This window comes from Gopherus flavomarginatus, chromosome 9 (assembly GCF_025201925.1).
Source record: "Gopherus flavomarginatus isolate rGopFla2 chromosome 9, rGopFla2.mat.asm, whole genome shotgun sequence".
NCBI classification, from domain to species: domain Eukaryota; kingdom Metazoa; phylum Chordata; order Testudines; family Testudinidae; genus Gopherus; species Gopherus flavomarginatus.
The window spans coordinates 83,516,174-83,536,632 of NC_066625.1; the positions used below are offsets into that span (position 1 = coordinate 83,516,174).

General features: G+C 45.0%; 2 protein-coding genes across 3 annotated transcripts in view; one reads left to right on the plus strand and one right to left on the minus strand.

The window, feature by feature from the left end:
- The window catches only part of PGPEP1L (pyroglutamyl-peptidase I like), a 40,575-nt gene extending 23,488 nt beyond the window's left edge, over positions 1-17,087 (plus strand). Inside the window, exons 4-5 of the mRNA XM_050967170.1 lie at positions 1,060-1,340; positions 16,988-17,087. Of these exons, the coding sequence (XP_050823127.1) occupies positions 1,060-1,340; positions 16,988-16,997 (291 nt within the window). The 3' untranslated portion in view covers positions 16,998-17,087. The remainder of the gene's footprint in view (positions 1-1,059; positions 1,341-16,987) is intronic.
- Positions 17,088-18,988: 1,901 nt separating this feature from the next.
- The window catches only part of IGF1R (insulin like growth factor 1 receptor), a 272,795-nt gene continuing 271,324 nt past the window's right edge, over positions 18,989-20,459 (minus strand). The window contains exon 21 of one of the 2 annotated variants that reach the window (XM_050967131.1): positions 18,989-19,972. In XM_050967131.1, the coding sequence (XP_050823088.1) occupies positions 19,606-19,972 (367 nt within the window). In that variant the 3' untranslated portion in view covers positions 18,989-19,605. The remainder of the gene's footprint in view (positions 19,973-20,459) is intronic. The other variant, XM_050967132.1, reaches the window with a different exon arrangement.

The window sequence follows — 20,459 nt, forward strand, 5'->3', positions numbered from 1 at the left end:
GTAGTATCGGCGGGGTCCGGTGCCAAGGAGGCGCTACTGCCCGCCGCTTGATCATCGCTCGGCGCCCCAGGTGGAGGGGTAAGTGAAAATCCCACACCGTTTTGTTCTCGGCTTAAAAGCCTTGCAAATGGGGCACTTAGCTGTCAAGTGTGATTCCCTGAGGCACTTGAAACAGGAGTCGTGTGGATCTCCCTTCGGCCGCGGCTTCTGGCACGCAGGCCCATTCGAAAAACCGGTGAGCCCCGCATGGGCTCCGGGACCGGGTTCATGGAAGGGGCTACTTCCCGAACCCCGCTAACTAAACTAACCATGTTAGCAAAGAAAACGTATAACTATACAAATATATAAATAAAAGGGTTATAACTGCGTAACTATATACGAGAAATACGAGTAGCTAGGGAAGTGGAGGTCAGCTAAGCCGCGCTCCACTGTTCCAACGACCGACACGGGCGGTAAGAAGGAACTGAGGAGCGGGTGGGCCGGCAGAGGTATATATCGAGCGCCATGGTGGCGCCACTCTAGGGGGCGACCTGCCGGCCCACTGAGTTGCTAGGGTAAAAGTTTTCCGACGAATGTGCACGCGCGGCGCGTACACCTAACTGGAATGGATATGAGCAATCACTCGAAGAAGAATAAGAGGATTCTCTGTCCTGAGGGTAATATAATTTGGAGTGAGTCTTTAAAAACTCCCCCAAAATATCTGTGTATGTCAGACATTATTGTGGCAGTACAGTTTAAGGTGTCAGCTAAAGATTTATGATAAAAATTGGTGAAACTTGATGCACATACTAATGAGGAAATAGTTTCGCTTTTAACAATGGTGATGTGTGCAGAACAGTGGAAAGAACCGCTGTAAGTTACAAAAAGGTGCTGCATATATCCTTGTGCTGGTTTCCTAATCTGACTCGTTGTTTGTTTTATCTGAAGTCCAATTTTGGCCTACATTACAAAGGGTTATCTAAGTTTTCTGTGAAGAGGAGCTGTAAGACAGACACTCTACCTTGGAGTTGGTATTTCATAAACTGCTTGCTGCTATTGCATTGCATGTTTTAAAAACAGGTCTGTCATTTTCATTTCCTGTTATTCACTCTGGTGGGGGCAAAAAACCAGCTCACTGTTCACGTTGGACTCGCTTCATCCTCCAAAGCGATCATCATCCTTGAACAGTGTGGGAAGAACAAAGGCTACAAAGAGATGGATGTTTGTGGTTTTTGCCCAGAAGATGGCTGTTGTCTGTTAGAAGGCCCAGAAAAGATTGAGTCTACAATTAATATGAAAACTCTATGGAAAAACATTTCAGTGGAAGGAATTGATGTCATCTATTCCAGAGATGCAGGAAGGTAAACACGTTATTAGTGGGAGAGGAAATTAAAGCAGCTCATTTCACCTTCAAGAATCATTACAAGTACTTGCTCCCCTACCAATACACATCTCTACTTAAAGTTAACAGTCACAGATGTGAAAAGGACACAAGGGACTGAAAATTTAGACTGATGATTTGCACAAAAAGCAAGGCCAATAGAAATGTTTCCTTGAATTTGTAAATTCCAGTAGAAATGATTTTTAAAACAAAATATGACAGGGACCCAATTTTTTCAGCACTGTGCAAGATAATGAGAAACTGATTCTGACCAGCCACTGACTTTATCCACTTTCGTTGTCCAAACGGGCCGAGGCAGACAAAAGGTGAAGGAGCAGCCTTCAGAATAAACACATTCATTTTAAATTTTTTTCTTTAAAAAAAGTGTCTATGGCAACTAACAATTTTTTTTAATGTGATTCTTTAACCAATCTGTAAAACAACAAACAAAACCCAGGATTCTTGAAGGTCAAAATTAGTTAGTTTTTATTTTCAGAGTGTTTGGGTCTCGGAGTGATGTGATATGAGAAAAGGGAAGAATTTATCCAGCAAGTATCTTACACAGACAAAATTTTTTGAAATTGTGCTACTTTTATGTAGGAGGCTGGGAAGTGGGGCTATAGTTGTGTGTACGTACACATACAGTTGGGTAATTTTCCAATCTAATTTCGTTTATGTGATCTCACAAAGCAATGCATGTATAATGATTTTTATTTTGCAGAAGCTATTAAGTGGGTGTCCATGTTACCAGATTTGCCCATTACTTTAGGATATGCTCATTTATTCAGGTTACTCTTCTGGGGAGGGGATTCTGTCATTCTATCAATGTCCTGCTTGTGTCACTTGTGTGTTCATATGGAGCTCTACTTCTCCCTTCTGCAAGTCCCCTCCCAATGGAGCTATCCTGCAGGACCTCGGTTCCCTAGGGCTGGGTTTCTCCAGCCTCAAAACCGGATGAGCACACACCCACCCACACATACATTAACAGAGCAAGTCTGAGCGGACCGGGTCAATCAGCACTGTCAAGCTGACCCAGTATATGTCCCTGGACTCACTGAGCTGGATGAAACAGCACTTTCAAGCTGACTCTCCTTATATGCCCTTGGGCTCCATGGACTAAGTCAAGCAGCATTTTCAAGCTGTTACCCCTATACGTCCCAGATTCAGCACGTCCCTATCCCCACTGTCACATCACAATTGTACTGGCAGTAACCTATTTGATGAGCAAACCCCACAGTATTCTGGGCTCTGCAGGGATCTTTAGCTTAGGTAAAAGAAGCCTTGCTGTCGAGTGACTGGGGGAAGCTAAAAACAGAAAAGAGTAAAGTCCAGCAAGAGAGAGAGAAGCAATCAACTTAACCATAAAAGTTATTTATTGAATACTAGTGATAACTACACAAGGAGCCTAAAAAGAGACGGTTACTCACCTTTGTAACTGTTGTTCTTCGAGATGTGTTGCTCATATCCATTCCAATTAGCTGTGTGCGCGCCGCGTGCACGTCTGTCGGAAGATTTTTACCCTAGCAACACTCGGTGGGTCGGCTGGGCGCCCCCTGGCGTGGCGCCACTATGGCACCGAATATATACCCCTGCCGACCCGTCCGCTCCTCAGTTCCTTCTTGCCGGCTACTCCGACAGTGGAGAAGGAGGGCGGGTTTTGGAATGGATATAAGCAACACATCTCAAAGAACAACAGTTACAAAGATGAGTAACCGTCCTTTCTTCTTCGAGTGCTTGCTCATATCCATTCCAATTAGGTGAATCCCAAGCCTTACCCTAGGCGGTGGGGTCGGAGTGAGACACTGCAGCGTGTAGAACTGCAGAGCCGAAGGCTACGTCCTCTCTGGATTGTTGCACCAGGGCATAATGGGAAATGAAGATATGTACTGAAGACCACGTAGCTGCTCGACATATCTCCTGGATGGGTACTCGAACTAGGAAGGCGGCCGATGAGGCCTAAGCCCAGGTAGAATGAGTGGTAATATGTCCCGGAGAGACATGAGCTAGATCATAGCAAGTACGGATGCACGCCGTTACCCATGACGAAATTCTCTGAGAAGAGACGGGTAGGCCTTTCATCCGCTCTGCCACTGCCACAAAAAGTTGGGGCGTTTTGCAGAAGGGTCTCGTTCGGTCAATGTAGAAGGCGAGTGCCCTACGGACGTCGAGGGAATGCAACTGCTGTTCTCTACAAGATGTATGCGGTTTGGGAAAGAAGACCGGGAGGAATATGTCCTGGTTGAGATGGAAGGCCGAGACTACTTTAGGGAGGAACGCCGGATGTGGACGTAACTGCACCTTGTCTTTTTGGAACACCGTGTATGATGGGTCCACCATCAGAGCCCGAAGCTCAGAGACTCTCCTAGCCGATGTGATGGCCATAAGGAAGGCTATTTTCCATGACAAATACAGGAGCGAGCAGGTCGCCAATGGCTTGAATGGAGGAGTTGTAAGTCTCGTCAGGATCAAGTTGAGGTCCCAGGAAGGGGCGGGGTGTCATACTAGGGGGTATAGACGCTCCAAACCTTTGAGGAACCTCGAGACCATAGGATGGGAGAAGATGGAGTAAGTACCTTCTCCGGGGTGGAAAGTAGAAATAGCCACCAAGTGCACTCGCAACGATGAGATAGCGAGGCCTTGCTGTTTAAGATACCAGAGGTAGTCCAATATAGTGGGAATGGGAACCTCCGTGGGCGTTACATTTAGTGTTTGACACCAGCAAGAAAAATCACTTCCACTTGGCCAAGTACATAGACCAGGTGGAAGGTTTTCTGCTACCCAGGAGTACTTCTTGCACTGGGGCAGAGCAACGTAACTCCGACTGGGTTAACCATGCAGGAGCCACGCTGTGAGATGGAGGGATTGCAGGTCTGGGTGGTGAAGCCTGCCGTGGTCCTGCGTTATAAGATCCTGATGCAGCGGTGTACCAGTGCTGTCGGGGCCATGCAGGGGCGATCAGGATCAGGCGAGCCCTGTCCCTGCAGAGCTTTATGAGAACCCTGTGCACCAGTGGGAAGGGTGGAAAGGCGTACAGCAGCTGGTTCTTCCATGAGATTAGGAAGGCGTCCGATACCGAGCCCAGGGCGAAACCTTGGAAGGAGCAGAACTTCTGGCACTTCCTGTTGTCGCGGGAAGTGAAGAGGTCTATGTGGGGAAAGCCCCACTTCTGGAAGATGGAATGTAGAACGTCCGGGCGAAGCAACCACTCGTGAGACCGAAAAGATCTGCTGAGATGGTCTGCCAGGGTGTTCCGGACTCCCGGGAGGAACGATGCTACAAGGTCTATCGAGTGGGCTATGCAAAATTCCCACAATTGGATCGCCTCCTGACAAAGGGGGGAGGATCGAGTCCCTCCATGCTTGTTTATGTAGTGCATGGCCATTGTGTTGTCGGTAAGCACTGAAACACAATGACCTTGCAGATGTTGTAGGAACGTCTGGCACGCCACGCGGACTGCTCTCAGCCCCCGGACATTTATGTGCACCACTAGCTCTTAAGATGACCAGAGGCCTTGCGTGCAACGATGGTCTAGATGAGCCCCCCAGCCGAGAGACGATGCATCCGTCGTTAGGGACACTGAGGGCTGCCTCAGATGGAACGGCAGTCCTGCACAAACCAGGGAGGGTGTTAGCCACCAGTTGAGGGAGTCTAAGATGCTCTGAGGAATGGTGACCACCATGTCTATGGTATCTCTGCCTGGACGGCACCTTGAGGTGAGCCAGGTTTGAAGGGGACGCATGCGTAGTTTTGCGTGCTTGGTTACAAACGTACATGCGGCCATGTGACCGAGGAGGCTCAGACAGGTGCGAGCCGAGGTCATCGGAAAGGTTTGGAGGCTTTTTATAACAGAGACTAGTGCCTGAAACCGGGGCAGTGGCAGGCAGGCTTTTGTGAGTTTGGAGTCTAGAATGGCCCCAATGAATTCTATTCTTTGAGTGGGCACAAGAGTAGACTTCTCTAGACTGATCATCAGGCCCAGTCTCTCGAATAGGTCTGTGATGATGGCTACGTGCTGGGTGACCTGGGCCTCTGAGGTCCCTCGAATAAGCCAGTCTAGGTAAGGAAACAAATGTATTTGCCGACAACGGAGGAAGGCGGCCACTACTGCCATGCACTTTGTAAAGAGGTGACGGCCGTAGAGGCCAAACGGAAGGACCGCAAATTGGAAATGTTGGCGGTGCACCGTAAACCATAGGTACCGTCTGTGCGGGGGATAAATAGCGATATGGAAATATGCGTCCTTCATGCTGAGAGCAGCGTACTAGTCTCCGGGATCCAAGGAAGGGATAATGGTCCCCAGGGATACCATGAGGAACTACAACTTCTTTAAAAACATGTTGAGTCCTCGCAGGTCCAGGATGGGTCGAAGACCTCCTTTTGCTTTGGGGATTAGGAAATATTGGGAGTAAAAACCTCTGCCCGTTAATTCCTCCGGTACCTCCTCTATAGCTCTGATCAAGAGGAGCTTTCGAACCTCTTGCCAGAGGAATTGCTCGTGAGAGGGGTCCCTGAAGAGGGACGGGGAGGGGGGGTGAGAGGGAGGGGGCGAAATAAATTGGAGTGGTATCCAAATTCCACTGTGCATAGGACCCAACGATCCGAGATTCATTGGGACCACGCAGGGAGGAAGGAAGAAAGGCAGTTGGAAAACTGAAGGGGATCCTGGGGAAGGACTGGTGCTCTGCTTTCAGGCGCACCTTCAAAAGTTCGCTTTCGGGCCCGTCGCTGGTTTGGCGGGACCGGTATTGTGGCCGCCGTGGGACCCAGATTGTTGTCTGCGGTTCCTGCGACCGCTCCTTCTCCCAAAGTCTTGTCACGGTGTGGGTGGTGGGTAAGGGCGCTGAGGTTGGCTACGGAAGGAACTCCGTTGGGTTTGTGGGGTGTGCATCCCAAGGGATCGCGTGATCACCCGATTGTCCTTACGACTCTGTAGCCCAGGGTCCGTTTTCTGGGAGAAAAGGTCCTGGCCTTCAAACGGCAGGTCCTGGATGGTGTGTTGCAGTTCAAGAGGCAGACCTGACACTTGCAGTCATGAGATCCTTCTCAAAGTAATTCCCTAGGCCATGGTTCTGGCCGCCGAATCCGCAGCATCGAGGGAGGCCTGCAGGGACGTCCACGCCACTTTCTTTCCTTCCTTGAGAAGGGCTTGGAATTCCTGGCGGGAGTCTGGTGGGACCAGCTCAGTGAACTTACCCACCGACTGCCCGGTGTTATAATTATATCTACTGAGCAGGGCCTGTTGGTTCGCCACCCTGAGTTGGAGGCCCCCTGCAGAGTAGACTTTACATCCCAACAGGTCCATCCGTCTAGCCTCCCATGATTTTGAGGCGGGGGCTTGCTGGCCATGGTGCTCTCGCTCATTGACGGATTGAACCACCAGGGAGCATGGAGGAGGGTGGGTATATAGGTATTCATACCCTTTGTTGGGTACCATATACTTTCTTTCCACCCCCCTGGCCGTAGGAGTGATAGACGCTGGGGATTGCCAGATTGTGTCCGCTTTGGCTTGGATGGAGCGTATAAATGGCAAAGCTACGTGGGTTGGGGCATCCGCCGACAGTATGTCTATCACTGGGTCTTCAACCTCCGGGACCTCCTCCACCTGGAGACTGATATTTAAGGCGACTCGCCTCAAAAGATCCTGGTAGCTCGGAGGTCGATAGGGGGCGGGCCCGAGGAGGATGTACCGGCCACTGCCTCATCGGGTGAAGAGGACGACGACAGACCCAGTACCAGTGGTTCCTGTAGGGACTCTTAGTCCGGAGGTACGTCAGGGTCCGGGAGGACCTGAGGGTCCGGTGCCCAAGGAGAGTGATCTGTACCCGCTGGAGGGGGGCAGCTAACAGTGGCCTCCGGTGCGCGATGTTCCGACGAGGCGGAACGTGATGGTACCGTGGGTTCGCCTTGGGCCTGGTGATATGCCCAAGGCATCCAAAAGGACCACTGATGAGGATCTTGGTCTGGACCTTGAGCCTCATGGAGAACCCGGCTGTGTGTCTCTGAATCGGGATAGGTGGCACTATCAGCGTGCGATGACTCAGACGCGTGCCTCGAAGGCCATGGTGGAGCGGAGGCCGTCTGAGGATAAGCTTTGTCTCTAGGGTACTGTATTTTGTGCCGCACTGGAGAGCGGTACCGGGATCCGTACCGGTACCGAGAGCGTGATCGGGACCTCCGACCGGCACAGTGCCGGAAGGTCGACCGGGATCTTGATGGCCTATGATGAGAGCGGCTGCGGTGCGAACGGTGCCGGGAGCTGGACCAGTGCTTGGAGTATCGGTTCGGTGAGCGGGACCTCGAGTGGTCCCGCGAGTGCGACCGGTACCAAGGAGGAGATCGGTACCGGGACTGCGAGTGGCACCTGGATCTGGAGCGATGATGAGATCGAGAACATGGTGGGACCTCAATCTTGAGTGCTGTCTGCCTGAGGTGCCAATGGAAGGTTGTCTTACCATGGCAGGCTTGCCTGTCGATTGAATAACCCGCACCGGCGGTGCCGGGGGTTGAGTCAGGGCGGGCTCCGTTAACGCAATAAGTTCCCTTGCCATAGCAAATGTCTCTAGCACAGTGGCAACGAGAAGCTCTACCGAGGCACGTGCTGGGGAGCTGTCATGCACCGGACTCGACGGCTCTTGCACTGCTGGAATCAACGGTGCGGAGATTGTCGGTGCCGCGGCAGTTAGTGGTGCCAGGCAGCTCGACTTAGATTGCTGCTCAGACTACGGTGCAGATAGTGGAGCCGCAGGAGCTTTAAGCTTCTTGGCACGCGGGGAGAGGGAGCGGTGCCGGGCCGGTTTCTGGGCCGGTGATGGCTGGTGCCGAGTTGTCTTCGCAGTGCCGGCGCTCTCCGGTGCCGATGAGGCACTTCTCCCTGGCGTGGACTGTCTGGCAGCCGGTGCTGAAGGTGGATGAGTGAGGGCTGCCTCCATTAGGAGCTGCTTAAGGCAAAAGTCCCGCTCCTTTTTCGTCAGCGGCTTGAACGATTTGCAGATCCTGCACTTGCCTGCAAGGTGGGATTCCCCTAAGCACTTGAGGCAGGAGTCGTGGGGGTCACCTGTGGGCATCGGCCGGCGGCAGGCCGAGCACGGTTTGAAACCCAGTGAGCCAGGCATGGACCTGGGCACTGGGAGAGGGAAAGGGCTAATCCCCGACCCTCTGAACTATATACACTAACTATGTTTACAAAAATCTATTAACTAGAACTACAGCTGATAGTGCTAGAATAAACTATATACACAATAAGTATTAGAACGAGCGAAAAGCTAGGGAGGTGGAGATCAGCTAAGCTGCGCTCCACTGTTCCAACGACCGACACGGGCAGTAAGAAGGAACTGAGGAGCGGACGGGTCGGCAGGGGTATATATTCGGTGCCATAGCGGCACCACGCCAGGCGGCACCCAGCCGACCCACCGAGTGTTGCTAGGGTAAAAATCTTCTGACGGACGTGCACGCGGCGCACACACACCTAATTGGAATGGATATGAGCAAGCACTCAAAGAACCAACATTACATACATTATTAAAGGTTAATACCTACGGTGGAAAGGAAAACAGAGAGAGAGAAAGAAAAAGAAAGGGCGGCGGGAGTCTCACTCACTCCATGAAGCTTGAACTGGTCGAGATTCCCAGGTGATGATGGTAGCTGAGGTCCTGAGGGCTGGAGACAGGCAGAGTCCCCAGCACTATCAGCCAGGAGAAGATGGAGTTCCAGTGGAACTGATGCCTAGTTTGGATCTAAGCATCAGAACCCTAACTGGAGGGTGAGTGGGGATTTTTGTAGAGAAAATACAATTGTTCAAGGGAGAACATTAGATTTGTTTATAGGTAAGCTGATGACTCAAGGGTTTTCTTTAGACTAGACAAAAGGAGCTGATCACTCTTGGCCATGGGTGGTGTTTTCTTCCAGGGAACTCACAATGCAACTAGGCTGCTTCAGTATTTGGATATCAATCAAGGATTCATTACTGGAACTGGTCTGATAATTGCTGAGCTGGGTGGGTGCAGACATCAGTTCATTAGCATCTGGAGCAGAGATTCCCATGATGCAGTGCTTCCCTGCTTTTTCTGGTCCAAGAGTTCAGTGTGGTTCTCTGTTCTCCATTCTGTGTGCAAATTGAGATGTTTCCCTGTCCCATCTTTCATGCAGATGAGGCTAGGAGAGTTATCTCTGCTCTCCATTCTGTGTTAATGGAGATGTCTTAATCTTGTCACCCTTGTCAGGAGGGGTCTAGGTGTGTCTCCCAACACCTTTTAGTGCTCTCTGCAAGTTTTTTTCCTCCCCTCTAATGGGTTTTGGTTTAAGCAGAGGCTGGGGGGGAGGGGGAGTGTCTTTCATGAGTCAGGCTGGATACTGCACCCTAGTTCCCCAAGAGGTGTCTGGTATCATCCATCAAATCAAGCCAGCACACAAGGAATGTTTGTTTCTCAAACTGTTTTAGGTTTCTTTTTAATTTCCATTTTTCCTAATACAAAGCACTTAAACCAAATCTCGCTTAACTGCTTAAACTGTGTTTAATTAAATCAAAGTTTCCTTAATTCTGCTTTTTTTTTTTTTAAATGTTGTAGATACATCTGTGATTATGCCTATTATACCTCTCTGTATTATGGTAATGGAAAAGCAGCTTTTATACATGTGCCGCCATTATCCAAATTGGTAACAGCAGACTTTCTAGGAAAAGCACTACAAATAATTATCTTAGAGATGTTAAAGCAGTGTGGGGAAAAAGAATGAATAAAAAGGATGGTTTACAGAAGACATGCAAGTTTCTCAGAATACAGTAAAATTATTTTACCTTCCTCTGAGGCAACCCTTAAGATTAAAAAAAATATATAGCGTGGGAGTGCAGAATTAAAATATGTTCCAAAATCCTATAATAACTTTAGCAAATTTTTCATTACATAAAAAACTTGAAACGTAAAACAAATTACAAACAAAGGGAGAAATGTAAACAATCTTTTGGGGAACACCAGTGACTGGTGATTTATCTTGCTAAACGGTAACAAATTTACTTCTGATTTAGGATAGAAGGAAAATTCTCAAGAAAATGGTATTTAAAAGGCTACCTTGCTCAACCCCCAAAGACTTGTGAAATGAAATGTCAAAATACAAATTGCTTTAAAAAGCACTTTGAAAATTTGTTCCAGCTGTCCGATATGCAGGTAGACTTCGTACAGCTTACATAATAAATTGCAGTGATGTGCATGATTACGACCATACAAAATTACAACTTCATATATACACAAGGGAGAATTTTTTCCCCCAAGCCCAGCAGAATAGATCAGCCATATGAAAGCTCTCATTTGTGGAAAATCACATGCAATGCTCCCATTGTGAGCCTTTAAAATCACCCCCTACACACAGCAGTTTCCCTTTATATGCCAAACTACTGTTCCCTCCTAAAAAAACTCACAAAGCTTTTCAGTGGTGACCCTCGCATTTGCTTTCAGGATGCATTAGCAGGAACCACCTTTGAAAGTCAGTGTGTTTTTAGGGAGAGAGCTGTCGTTTGGCATGAAGGAGATGGTATCACTTCCTGCTGGTATTGTGCGCCTGCGCATCCAAAGCAGACTGTAAACGTCTCCTAATAATTAGGGATTACAACAGAAAATGGATTTTTCCAATTTGGCAACAACAACATTAGGCTGGATTTTAATCACAAGAAAAGAACACTTACCCCATGCCCTAGTGTCCATGCTGTCAATGAAAAAGGCAATACTTATACACAGTATAGCATAGGGAAGAGACTCTCAGGTCAGATGGTCCCAGGCCATTCAGGGCTTTATAGATCAAAACCTAGCAGCTTACGTTCCCACAGGAAGGGCAACTCATGGAGCACCAGTGCTGCATGCTTTGTCAGGGCAGACTATCCCATTTAAAGAATAGGCTGCTGAATTCTACCCTAGTTTCAGCTTCTGAATAGATTTACAGGTGTCATTTCTCAAGACAAGTATTGCAGGAATCCAAGCTCACACCAATAAAGGCACGGATCATGGTAGGACCGTCTCATGTAAGAGGAAAAAATGACCTTTTGCTACACTGAGGGAAAGCGGAGTCTTGGTCACTGCTGCCGTCTGATCATCAAAAGCAGCTGGGAATCAGAATCCTTGGTAACGAACAGTGACATGTTTTCAGCCAAATCCTTTCACTGCTCTCATCCACGTCTCATTCGCAGACAAACATGTTAAAATATACTTCCATACTACATTCTCTGGACTGGAGGGGCCACAGGCATGCAGTAGGGTGTCACTGTTGCGCTCAAAGCACCTCAGCCCATATTCTCCTTGGTAACCTGACTAATGGCTTCTCACACACGCTGAATAATGAGGGAGGAGACCGAACAGCCATTGGGATGGGAGAAGAATCACCCAACTGGACCCTCTGGGATTTCTCCAAAGGAAAGATATAGGAACAACCTAAAAGCAGGCCCAACCCTGACATCCAGTATCATATCAACACCACCTCAGTGACAACGACAGCAGATAGATATATCAGCACAGAGGCCTGATCTTTATCCAACTCCAAGCTATGGTCATCATACTGTAAGTGCAGTCTCTGTGTCATAAACCCTGAATGACAAGGGTCAAATGAGTCAAAAGCATGAAGATATCAACAGCTGTATTGCCATAACCTTTTCCATAGTCTTAGTAGAAAATGCACATAGGTACTGGTTGATAATTAGCCTGCCCGTGTCTAGAGATGGCTTTGAGCAGTGGCTGGACATATGCTTCCTTCAAAGAAATCAGCACCTTGCCTTCTTCAAAGCAGCCTACAACCTCCACAAGTAAAGGACTCAGTCTTCTGGGGCTTCAACAATCAAGCTCAGTGACACTGTCTGGAACTCTAACAGGGAAGGCCTAGCATTTATACACTACATGGATGTGATACCTTAAAACTGACCTGTCCTGCAATACAGGAGTATTTTAGTTAGCTTTTTATTAATTATTATTATTATTAAACAGAAAAACTGTAGGGGGCAGGCTACCAACTACAGGAGAAGTGGAATTTTTAGTTTTCTGGGACTATACTTTCTTTGCTTAAATTCGGGCTAGCAAATAACAAAAATCAGAAGACAGATAAATGCATACAGAATTCTTTTATTTAACTTAAATCATGTAGTACTGTAACTACTAGAAAAAAGCAGAGTAAGAGAAACTAAAGGAGCCATTCAAAATAGACAAAGTTTCTTTTTTTCATAATGTAAAGAATCCAGAGTATATCGTAATAACAGGAATAAATTCTTACAACAGAATATACAAAAACATTTTGAATTTTTTTTTTTAATCTACTGATTCATTTTAATATAAACACAGGAATTTCTTTAGGAATAATTTATACACAGCAAGTCTTTTTTAATGTAATAAATTGGCCATGTTATTACTGTTTTAATTTTTTTTTAAAAAAAGCTTTTTTAAACAAGAAAACTTGGTAAATGTTGTATTTGCAAATGCATCAGTTCCATAGTGCTTTCTAGTTTTGCTTTTGTCCCAGAGGTAGACAAACTCTGGCCAATCCTTTCAACTCAAACCTCACTGGTTTAGAAAACAGAAAGATAATTCTCGAAGGCATCTAAACCATCCATAACCTTCAAAAGGCAGGGGAGGGGAAATGTTCAGTCTAATCTGGAAAAAAAAAAAAAGGATCTTCGGTATTCTTATTTAAATAAAAATAAATAGGATCCCTTCCTTGTTCATCTCAACAAAGCTCTAATGATGCCAGATATCCACATAAATTGTATAGGCTGCATACAAAACCATTGCATTTGAAGTGATAAGAAATCTGTAAACATAGTGTTCTTTAATTCAACAACTATGAAAACTGCCTTTCATCATGCTGTCTATTACGCAGTCACATCCTTTAACCCACCTGGCAACAAGAAAAGCCGGTACTGAATAACACAACTAAGACTGCTTAGCAGCAATACCTATTCTGTTTCCATAACCAATGAGGTTCTTTCAATCCATTAACTGCACTATACAGTAAAGTGAAATGACCAGTTAAGATGATCCCACCCCAACCAGAGGGTTCTGGAAGACCAGGATACTGAAGATACAGAACATTTTCCCAACCTCTTTATTTACTCATTTACTGTACACCGGGACACAAAGCTTGGGGAAAAAGGGATGACCCATGAGTTGGACAAGTTAATGATCCTTTTTGGCATATTGTAAAGCTAGCTAGTAAACTGGTACCATCAAAAAAAACCTGATCATATACAAACACACACAGAGACACACGAAAGTGCCTTTAAATTATTTTATAGGCAATTATAAACTACAAACATTTTATAAAATTATTCTATGTATTATTATTCCATGTACTTACAAAATGCAATGAAACATTTAATTAGTTCTTGTAAACCAGATCTCCGTCAACTGACTACCCGTAATCTACTGGACTTTAAAGCCCTATTGAAAATGCTAATGGATTACTAATCAACATAATGCATACAAAAAAAGGTGACCACGCGCACATGCACACGTACTATTGATAGTCATATGGTACTTGCAAACAGACTGACTGAGAACTGATGCACAGCAATTCATATTGACCAATGACCTCTGTAAACCTCCTGGTAATGAATTTTCCTCCACAGCTGGGAAATTAAGAGGTTTATTTACAAGTACCAAATGATTAGAATGATTATGCCTGAGCCTCGATGCTGTCCCACATACCAAGCTCTGGAACTATCGCAAACTTCTGCCAAGCCTCGTGTCTTTGTGAATATGTTTTTACGTCCTTTGTTCTCATCTCTCCACACTACCATTCTCAATTCCAACTCACCTGGCTGAGTTTCTTAAAAGCACAAAAAGTAATATAAATGCTTTACTCAGAACAACCTGTCTTCTGGATCGAGGCACTCGCTGAGCCCCTGACTACCCACAGTTCTGTATCTTCAGCACCTCTGGCAATTAATGTTTAATCTGCATCACCCTTAATTATTGTTTGCATCAACTACTTAGAGTGGAGCTGCAATATCTGGCTTTCACTGGTTAATAAGGAGTGGATCTCTTGCACTTTCCCCCATTGTTGCTTAGCCCAGTGATTAAATACATTGTTGACAAACAAAATAAAAAGAGTAACAGAAGAAAGTGTTACTTGTACTACTGGAATGAAAAGGGTTTTTAAAATATACATATACGTATACCAACAACAGGAGCGTCATTCATGTAGGCTTGGATTGTACTTAACAACCCTCAGCAGTTCCCAGAGGATCTAATAGCAGTTCCATCTGGTGACCAGTCATCCTGGGCAAACTGGGCTTTTTATTGACACCAACAGGAGCATCAGTGCAAACAAATCTAGAGTCATACATCACTTAGAACCAGTTTTAAAGAACCGAGGCATCACACCAAGAAAGAAGCTTGGTAGAACATATGTTGGCCTCAAGTTATGCATCATATTTGGCTTCTGTATATAGTCTATTACCCCAACAAAAAGAATATCAGATTTAGTACCAAGCATATGATGCTTCTGTATTTATACAATAGTCACCTTCCTTTGCAACCAAACCACCTTCTGTACCACTGAAAGATTTAACAATGAGAAAATCAGAGGAAAAGAATGGCCCAAATACTTAAGTCAAAGTTTCTTGCTCCCTTAGTGATGCCAATTTGTTACTGATATCTTGGTACCATTTGTCAGAACGCTTGTTTTGTGGGTTGGGTGGGTTTTTGTTTTTTGAATCATGCTCAGAAATGGGATTAGTACAGTTTTATTCAAACACAGCTGAAGTTCTAAATTCTCCATACCAGCAAGCCAGTGGTCTCTCAGGAAAAGGAAGCATTACACGCCATTTTATGCCAATGCCAAGCCATAAATTCACCGTTGTTCACATGCACAAACAATGTTATTTACTGTCAAAGGAGGTCTTCATGAAAAACCCATGTGGATAAAGCTATTCAGAATGCACAAAACACAACAAAATGCGGTAGAAACCAATATGGAATTAGGCTAGAATTGTGAGCAGAGAATACAATGGTATTGTTAAGGTGGTTTGGTCCAAGAGAGCTGACTTTGTCATCACACATGCATACTTTGTTTAGTCACATGACTGCCTTTCATTTAGGTGCTTTTGAAATGTTTATCATGATGGGGTACTAGATTGTTAGTGTTTTTTCCTAATATTTTTTGTAACCACCTACATAACAATTTTAAAAAAAACCATTAACTTGGACAGTTTTAACAAAACCCTCATAGCCAGCTGAAAGATCTGAGGATCTCCAGTTGTGGAAATCAATATGTGCAAGAGAGAGGAGCAGTCACTACACCAAAAGGTCACTGTCAAATTAGGGAAATTTAAAAAAAAAAAAAAAAAGGAAACCCAGTGAATCTGAAATGGTTTTTTCTGGTGTTAGGGAGAAGCACTCCCTGCAAAGACAAACTCTGTCAGACTTAACCGCAGCACTGTATATTCAAGAGGCCCTGTACATCTCAAAGTAGCCAAGTGCCACATTATTCAGATACCACAACTAACACCTGCATGAACAGCTGCCAGAATCAGAAAAAGAGAAACAGTATACATCATGTTAATGGCAGGCTTGTGTTACGTTAGTACTGTTCGCTTGTAAACCAGTTAAGCACTGTCAGAGGGAAGTCAGAATTTGACCGCTGGTCCATCAGAAAATCCAGAGTGAAGAAGTATGCATAGCGAGAGGGCTGGGAGGGACTGGATTTCTACTGGCATATTCAAATTTCCCATTTAATGTTTAGTTTTGAGAAATCAGGGCTCTCGCCAAACAGAAGCAGCAAATGTAAAGATCCCAAGTTGTAAACTCACTGTAGTGTTATCAGGTAGCCTGTGACTTTTTTTGCCCTGTTTGATTTGGTCAAGAAAGCAATGCTACTGCTGTATGCTCCCATTTATTTTTAGGTATTGATTCAGTCAAGTGTCTTTTTGGTTCTTGTGGCATCTGAGAAAAATTGGCAAGAATGACTTCGACCACTCTTAAGGATTAACAGAGAGGCCGTTTATTTCATTTTAACAACCCTAGACCTTCAAATATTGTAAACAATTGGCTTCCATAATGAATTTGATCAAATATCATTCAATCCCCTTACAGCAGTCAGCTCCATCCCAAATCAGCAGAACACAATGGTTTTCGGCGCTATGACTGCAATGACAGTGCATTTAACAGCTTCTGAGACGCCTTAAAGAATGGTGGTCTTAAGTCAAACGATTCTCAGGTGTGTCTCCTCCCCCCTCCCCAAACAAACATCTTAAAAATGCTACCAAGAAAAGGGCAAACAGCTATAAAATAACATAAGAACAACTCTCTGAAGTGACCCTTTGGAAAAAGTAGCTACTGCTTCTCTCCAAAACCTAGAGTATGTGGTTTGTAGAGTGAGTGAGGAGTTACCAGTATCAACGGCATTTCTATCGGCTGCTGAGAAATGTGAGATGTATTTTTTTTATATATACACATATAAAAAAATAAGAGTGAGGTAGATAAATGTTTGAAAAAAATCAAAAACTGTCCCCCTGTCATACTTGAAAACCCTTATCTCATTATTTAAATGTATTATGGGGCATCTCTACAGTGATTTAAACTGATATCACAAAAATAAATAAAAAAATCCTACATAGAATACCTTCTTAATTAACTTTTTTTTTCCGTCTTTCCTTTAAAGGGAAAAATAACTATGGGACAGAGGCAAGAGAAGATAGTGGGACCTGGAAACTACACAAGCAAAAAGCACTACAAACATTTTTTTTTTTTTTAAATCTCCAGTCACAACGAGCAATCAGTATATTTTAATTCTTTGTTCTTAATCAAAAAATTGAACATTTCCATCCCAGAACAACCTCTTTACTGCCATCATTTGGTTGGATCAGTGCTAAACAAGGGGTTAGATGCTATAACTAACTTCAGATGAGCACCGATTATGGCTCCTCTGTTTTAGACTTGCATCATGGCCCCCACCACACCCTCCTTAAACCCTGCCTCCTTGCCCTCCACATTCATAAAGCTTCCTCTGCCGAACAAGCAAGCTACTATTTCGCTGAAGTTTGGTCTATGGTCTGAGCAACAAGCTTGTATTTGTACAGGTTTCCATAGCTGCTGCATTGAATTGTTTGCTAGCAAATCTGGTGGCCCCGGCCCACTTGAGAGCACACTCATCCTCCCTGCCTGATCTCCATAGCATGCTATCATTGAGGCTCCTGGCAAATCGGGGGATCTTGAACAAGGTGCAGCCTCAGCCTAGTAGCTGAGATCTGCTAGATCAGAGCGTCGAATGGCCATCTACATCCAAACGCCTGGCACCGACAGTTCAACCAACGTAGACTAAACGTAGCTGTTGTTCATGGGATGGAAGGGTTGAAATATTCATTTTAAAAAACAGAGACACGAACGCCTGGTGTCCACTGTTGTACCCAACAATTAAAAAAATATATATATATGCGTGTGTCACAACCAAAACAAAAGGCTCGGGAAGGAGGGGGGCTGACTCTTGTACAAGGATGAATATGAACACTGAACAAGAATGGACTCAATATGTAACCTTTCTTTTCTGACCTGAGTTTGTATCGTGCCTTGCACTGTAACAGACTCGCATGCTGCATGGGCAGAGGGAGGGAGGAGAGAGTTAAAACCACCACTACCACAGCACCACTGGAGTGCTACTGGCTGTGTACCCCTTCTCCTCCAAGTCCCTTCAAGAGCTCTGTATCCCACACAGCCAAGATGTTGTAAAACAACTAATGGGGGAAAAAAAGGAGGAAATGTATTTATAAAAAGGCATTAAACAGTTCATGGCAAATCATGTTACAGGGATCAGTTACTAGGAAGAAGGAAGTAAAAGTTACACACTATAGTACAAAGCATAAGAAATTTGTTGGAGTAGGGGGAAGGGAAGGAGGGCAGACCTGAAGGTTTTCATAGATTAAATCCACAAAGATAAAGAACAAAAAAAATAGCAGCTTTTTTCTGTACAGACATATAGATGAGTATTTGAACCGTAAAAAAGTTATAAAAGTGACACGAAAGACAATGTGTATGCAAATGATCCATGGTCTAACATAGAACTGCAAGACCTTTGAGAAGTCTTAATAACAGAGAAAAAAGGTCAACAAAGCGTCATATGCTTGAATCCGTTACCGCTTTTCGTCTTCTCCAATTTTTGTTTCGACATGTGTTTTCCTGCGAGCCTGAGAAGGAGGGCAGGCTGCAACGATGGAGATTCCTTCTGGTTCATTTCAGGCTGGTTTGCTGTTTTTGGCTTGCCATCGACTTTTTGCACGAAATATATATGAGAGAGAGAGAGAGAGAGAGAGAAAAAAAGAGAGAGAGAGAGAGAGAGAGAGAGAGAGAGAGAGAGAATGTGTGTGTGTGATATTTGGCTCACCACTGCCAGTTTTGTCCAGAATTCTTGGTAGGGGAGGGCGGGTGGAAGGAAGGCTGTTTCTAAACCCCGCCCCCCCCTTTCCTCTCCATCACGAGAAAACAAATCACGTTTTGTCCAGTTTACAAAAAGATCTAGACAATCTGATTTTTTTTAAATACCAGTGTATGATTGAATGGAGTGTATTGGTCAGTATCTCTTTTAAATGGAGCAGTTGATTACTGTGCTCCTTCCAAGCCTACAAAAACAAAACCTCCCAGCCCACACCCCCCATGAAACAAAACCATCACCCCCCAAAATTTTTTTTTTTTTGGCAAAATTTGGCAGCGCTGAAAATGGTAACAACCTTGGACGAATGATGCCCCTTCTTCAATTCTTTAACATGTTCTTAAAAAGGTCAGAGTAACATTAAAAATCCAGTCTTTTTTTTTTCCCCCTTCCAATTCTGGTTTTATAAAGACCTACAGTGTTAAGCAGGTGTTTCAAGGGCTAACAGGGAGCCACCTGGCCTGCAATTTCTTTGATCTGAAAAAAGTGCTGTATGGTTGAACTTGCACGCAGATATGTTTCCCATTATGAAGCAGAGAGAGAGAGAGAGAGAGAGAGAGAGAGAGAAAGAAGAGACACATCAGATCTCAAGTTTTCTGTTGCTATTAAGTGTTAACATTAGAGTTTTGAAAGGCTGACTGTGCGCCTCATTGAACAGAGTCCTTTACTGAAATAAACACCTGCTTGCATATTGAACAATGAAAAAACTAATGTGTTTACTGAAAAGAGGATTCTCCCGTGTGCAGCTACGGCAGTTCTGAAGATCCACTGAGGTACAGTAGGCTTTTGAATATATTTTCTTTTCTTTCTTTCTTCCCCCAACATGTGTGTGTTTGTGAGATTCTGGGTTTTAAGGATCAGCAGGCCGAAGACTGGGGCAAAGGTAAGGCCCGTTCGTTCTTGCGCCCTCCGTTCATATGTGCGTACGGCTGTCTCTCCTCAAAGCTGGCCCGCAGCACCACCACGCCTGGGCCGTTCTCAGCTTTGTGCCCTGAGTGCTTGTCAGAGGGTTGGAGGGTGGAGGAGGGATCTAAAGGAATGCTCTCCATGTTTTCAGTCTCCAGATCGAGTTCCTCGGTGTCTGGAGGCTTGTTCTCTTCGCTGTAGAAGAAGGAGACCTCTTTGAATGCTGGATCCAGCTCATCCTTAATGCTACCGATTATTTCCAAGAAGGAGGGCCTCATCTTGGGGTTGTACTGCCAGCACATCCGCATCAACTCAAACCTGGAATGAAAAAAACACACCCCATAAAACCAAAAAAATTCTAGCAAACTAAATACGCATATGCAATTTGACATATTTACATAAATAAGTTCTTTTTGAACCCTGAAAGACACTCCATTCTGACTTTTCACACTGCAGCCACCAAATGCCTTTACATCCTGCCACTGCAAAGTTCCTGTTGCTTAATTGCATTGAACAAAAGTATTCATAATATGAAATACAAGCCTCCTAAAACCATAAATACCATCAGTGGAATTACAACCTGACCACCCCGCCTCCCCCAGTTTCAAATTGGCAAGTTTGAATATGCTATAGGATACGGGAGAGATTCAGGCAGATCATTTGCACCAAAGTTATGGAGAAGATAATTTAATAGATTTCAAAGGCCAGAAGGGACCAGTGTAATTGTCTAGTCTGGCCTCCTGAACACCACAGGCCACTGACATTTCACCGAGTAATTCCTGCATAGAGCCCAATAAATTATGAA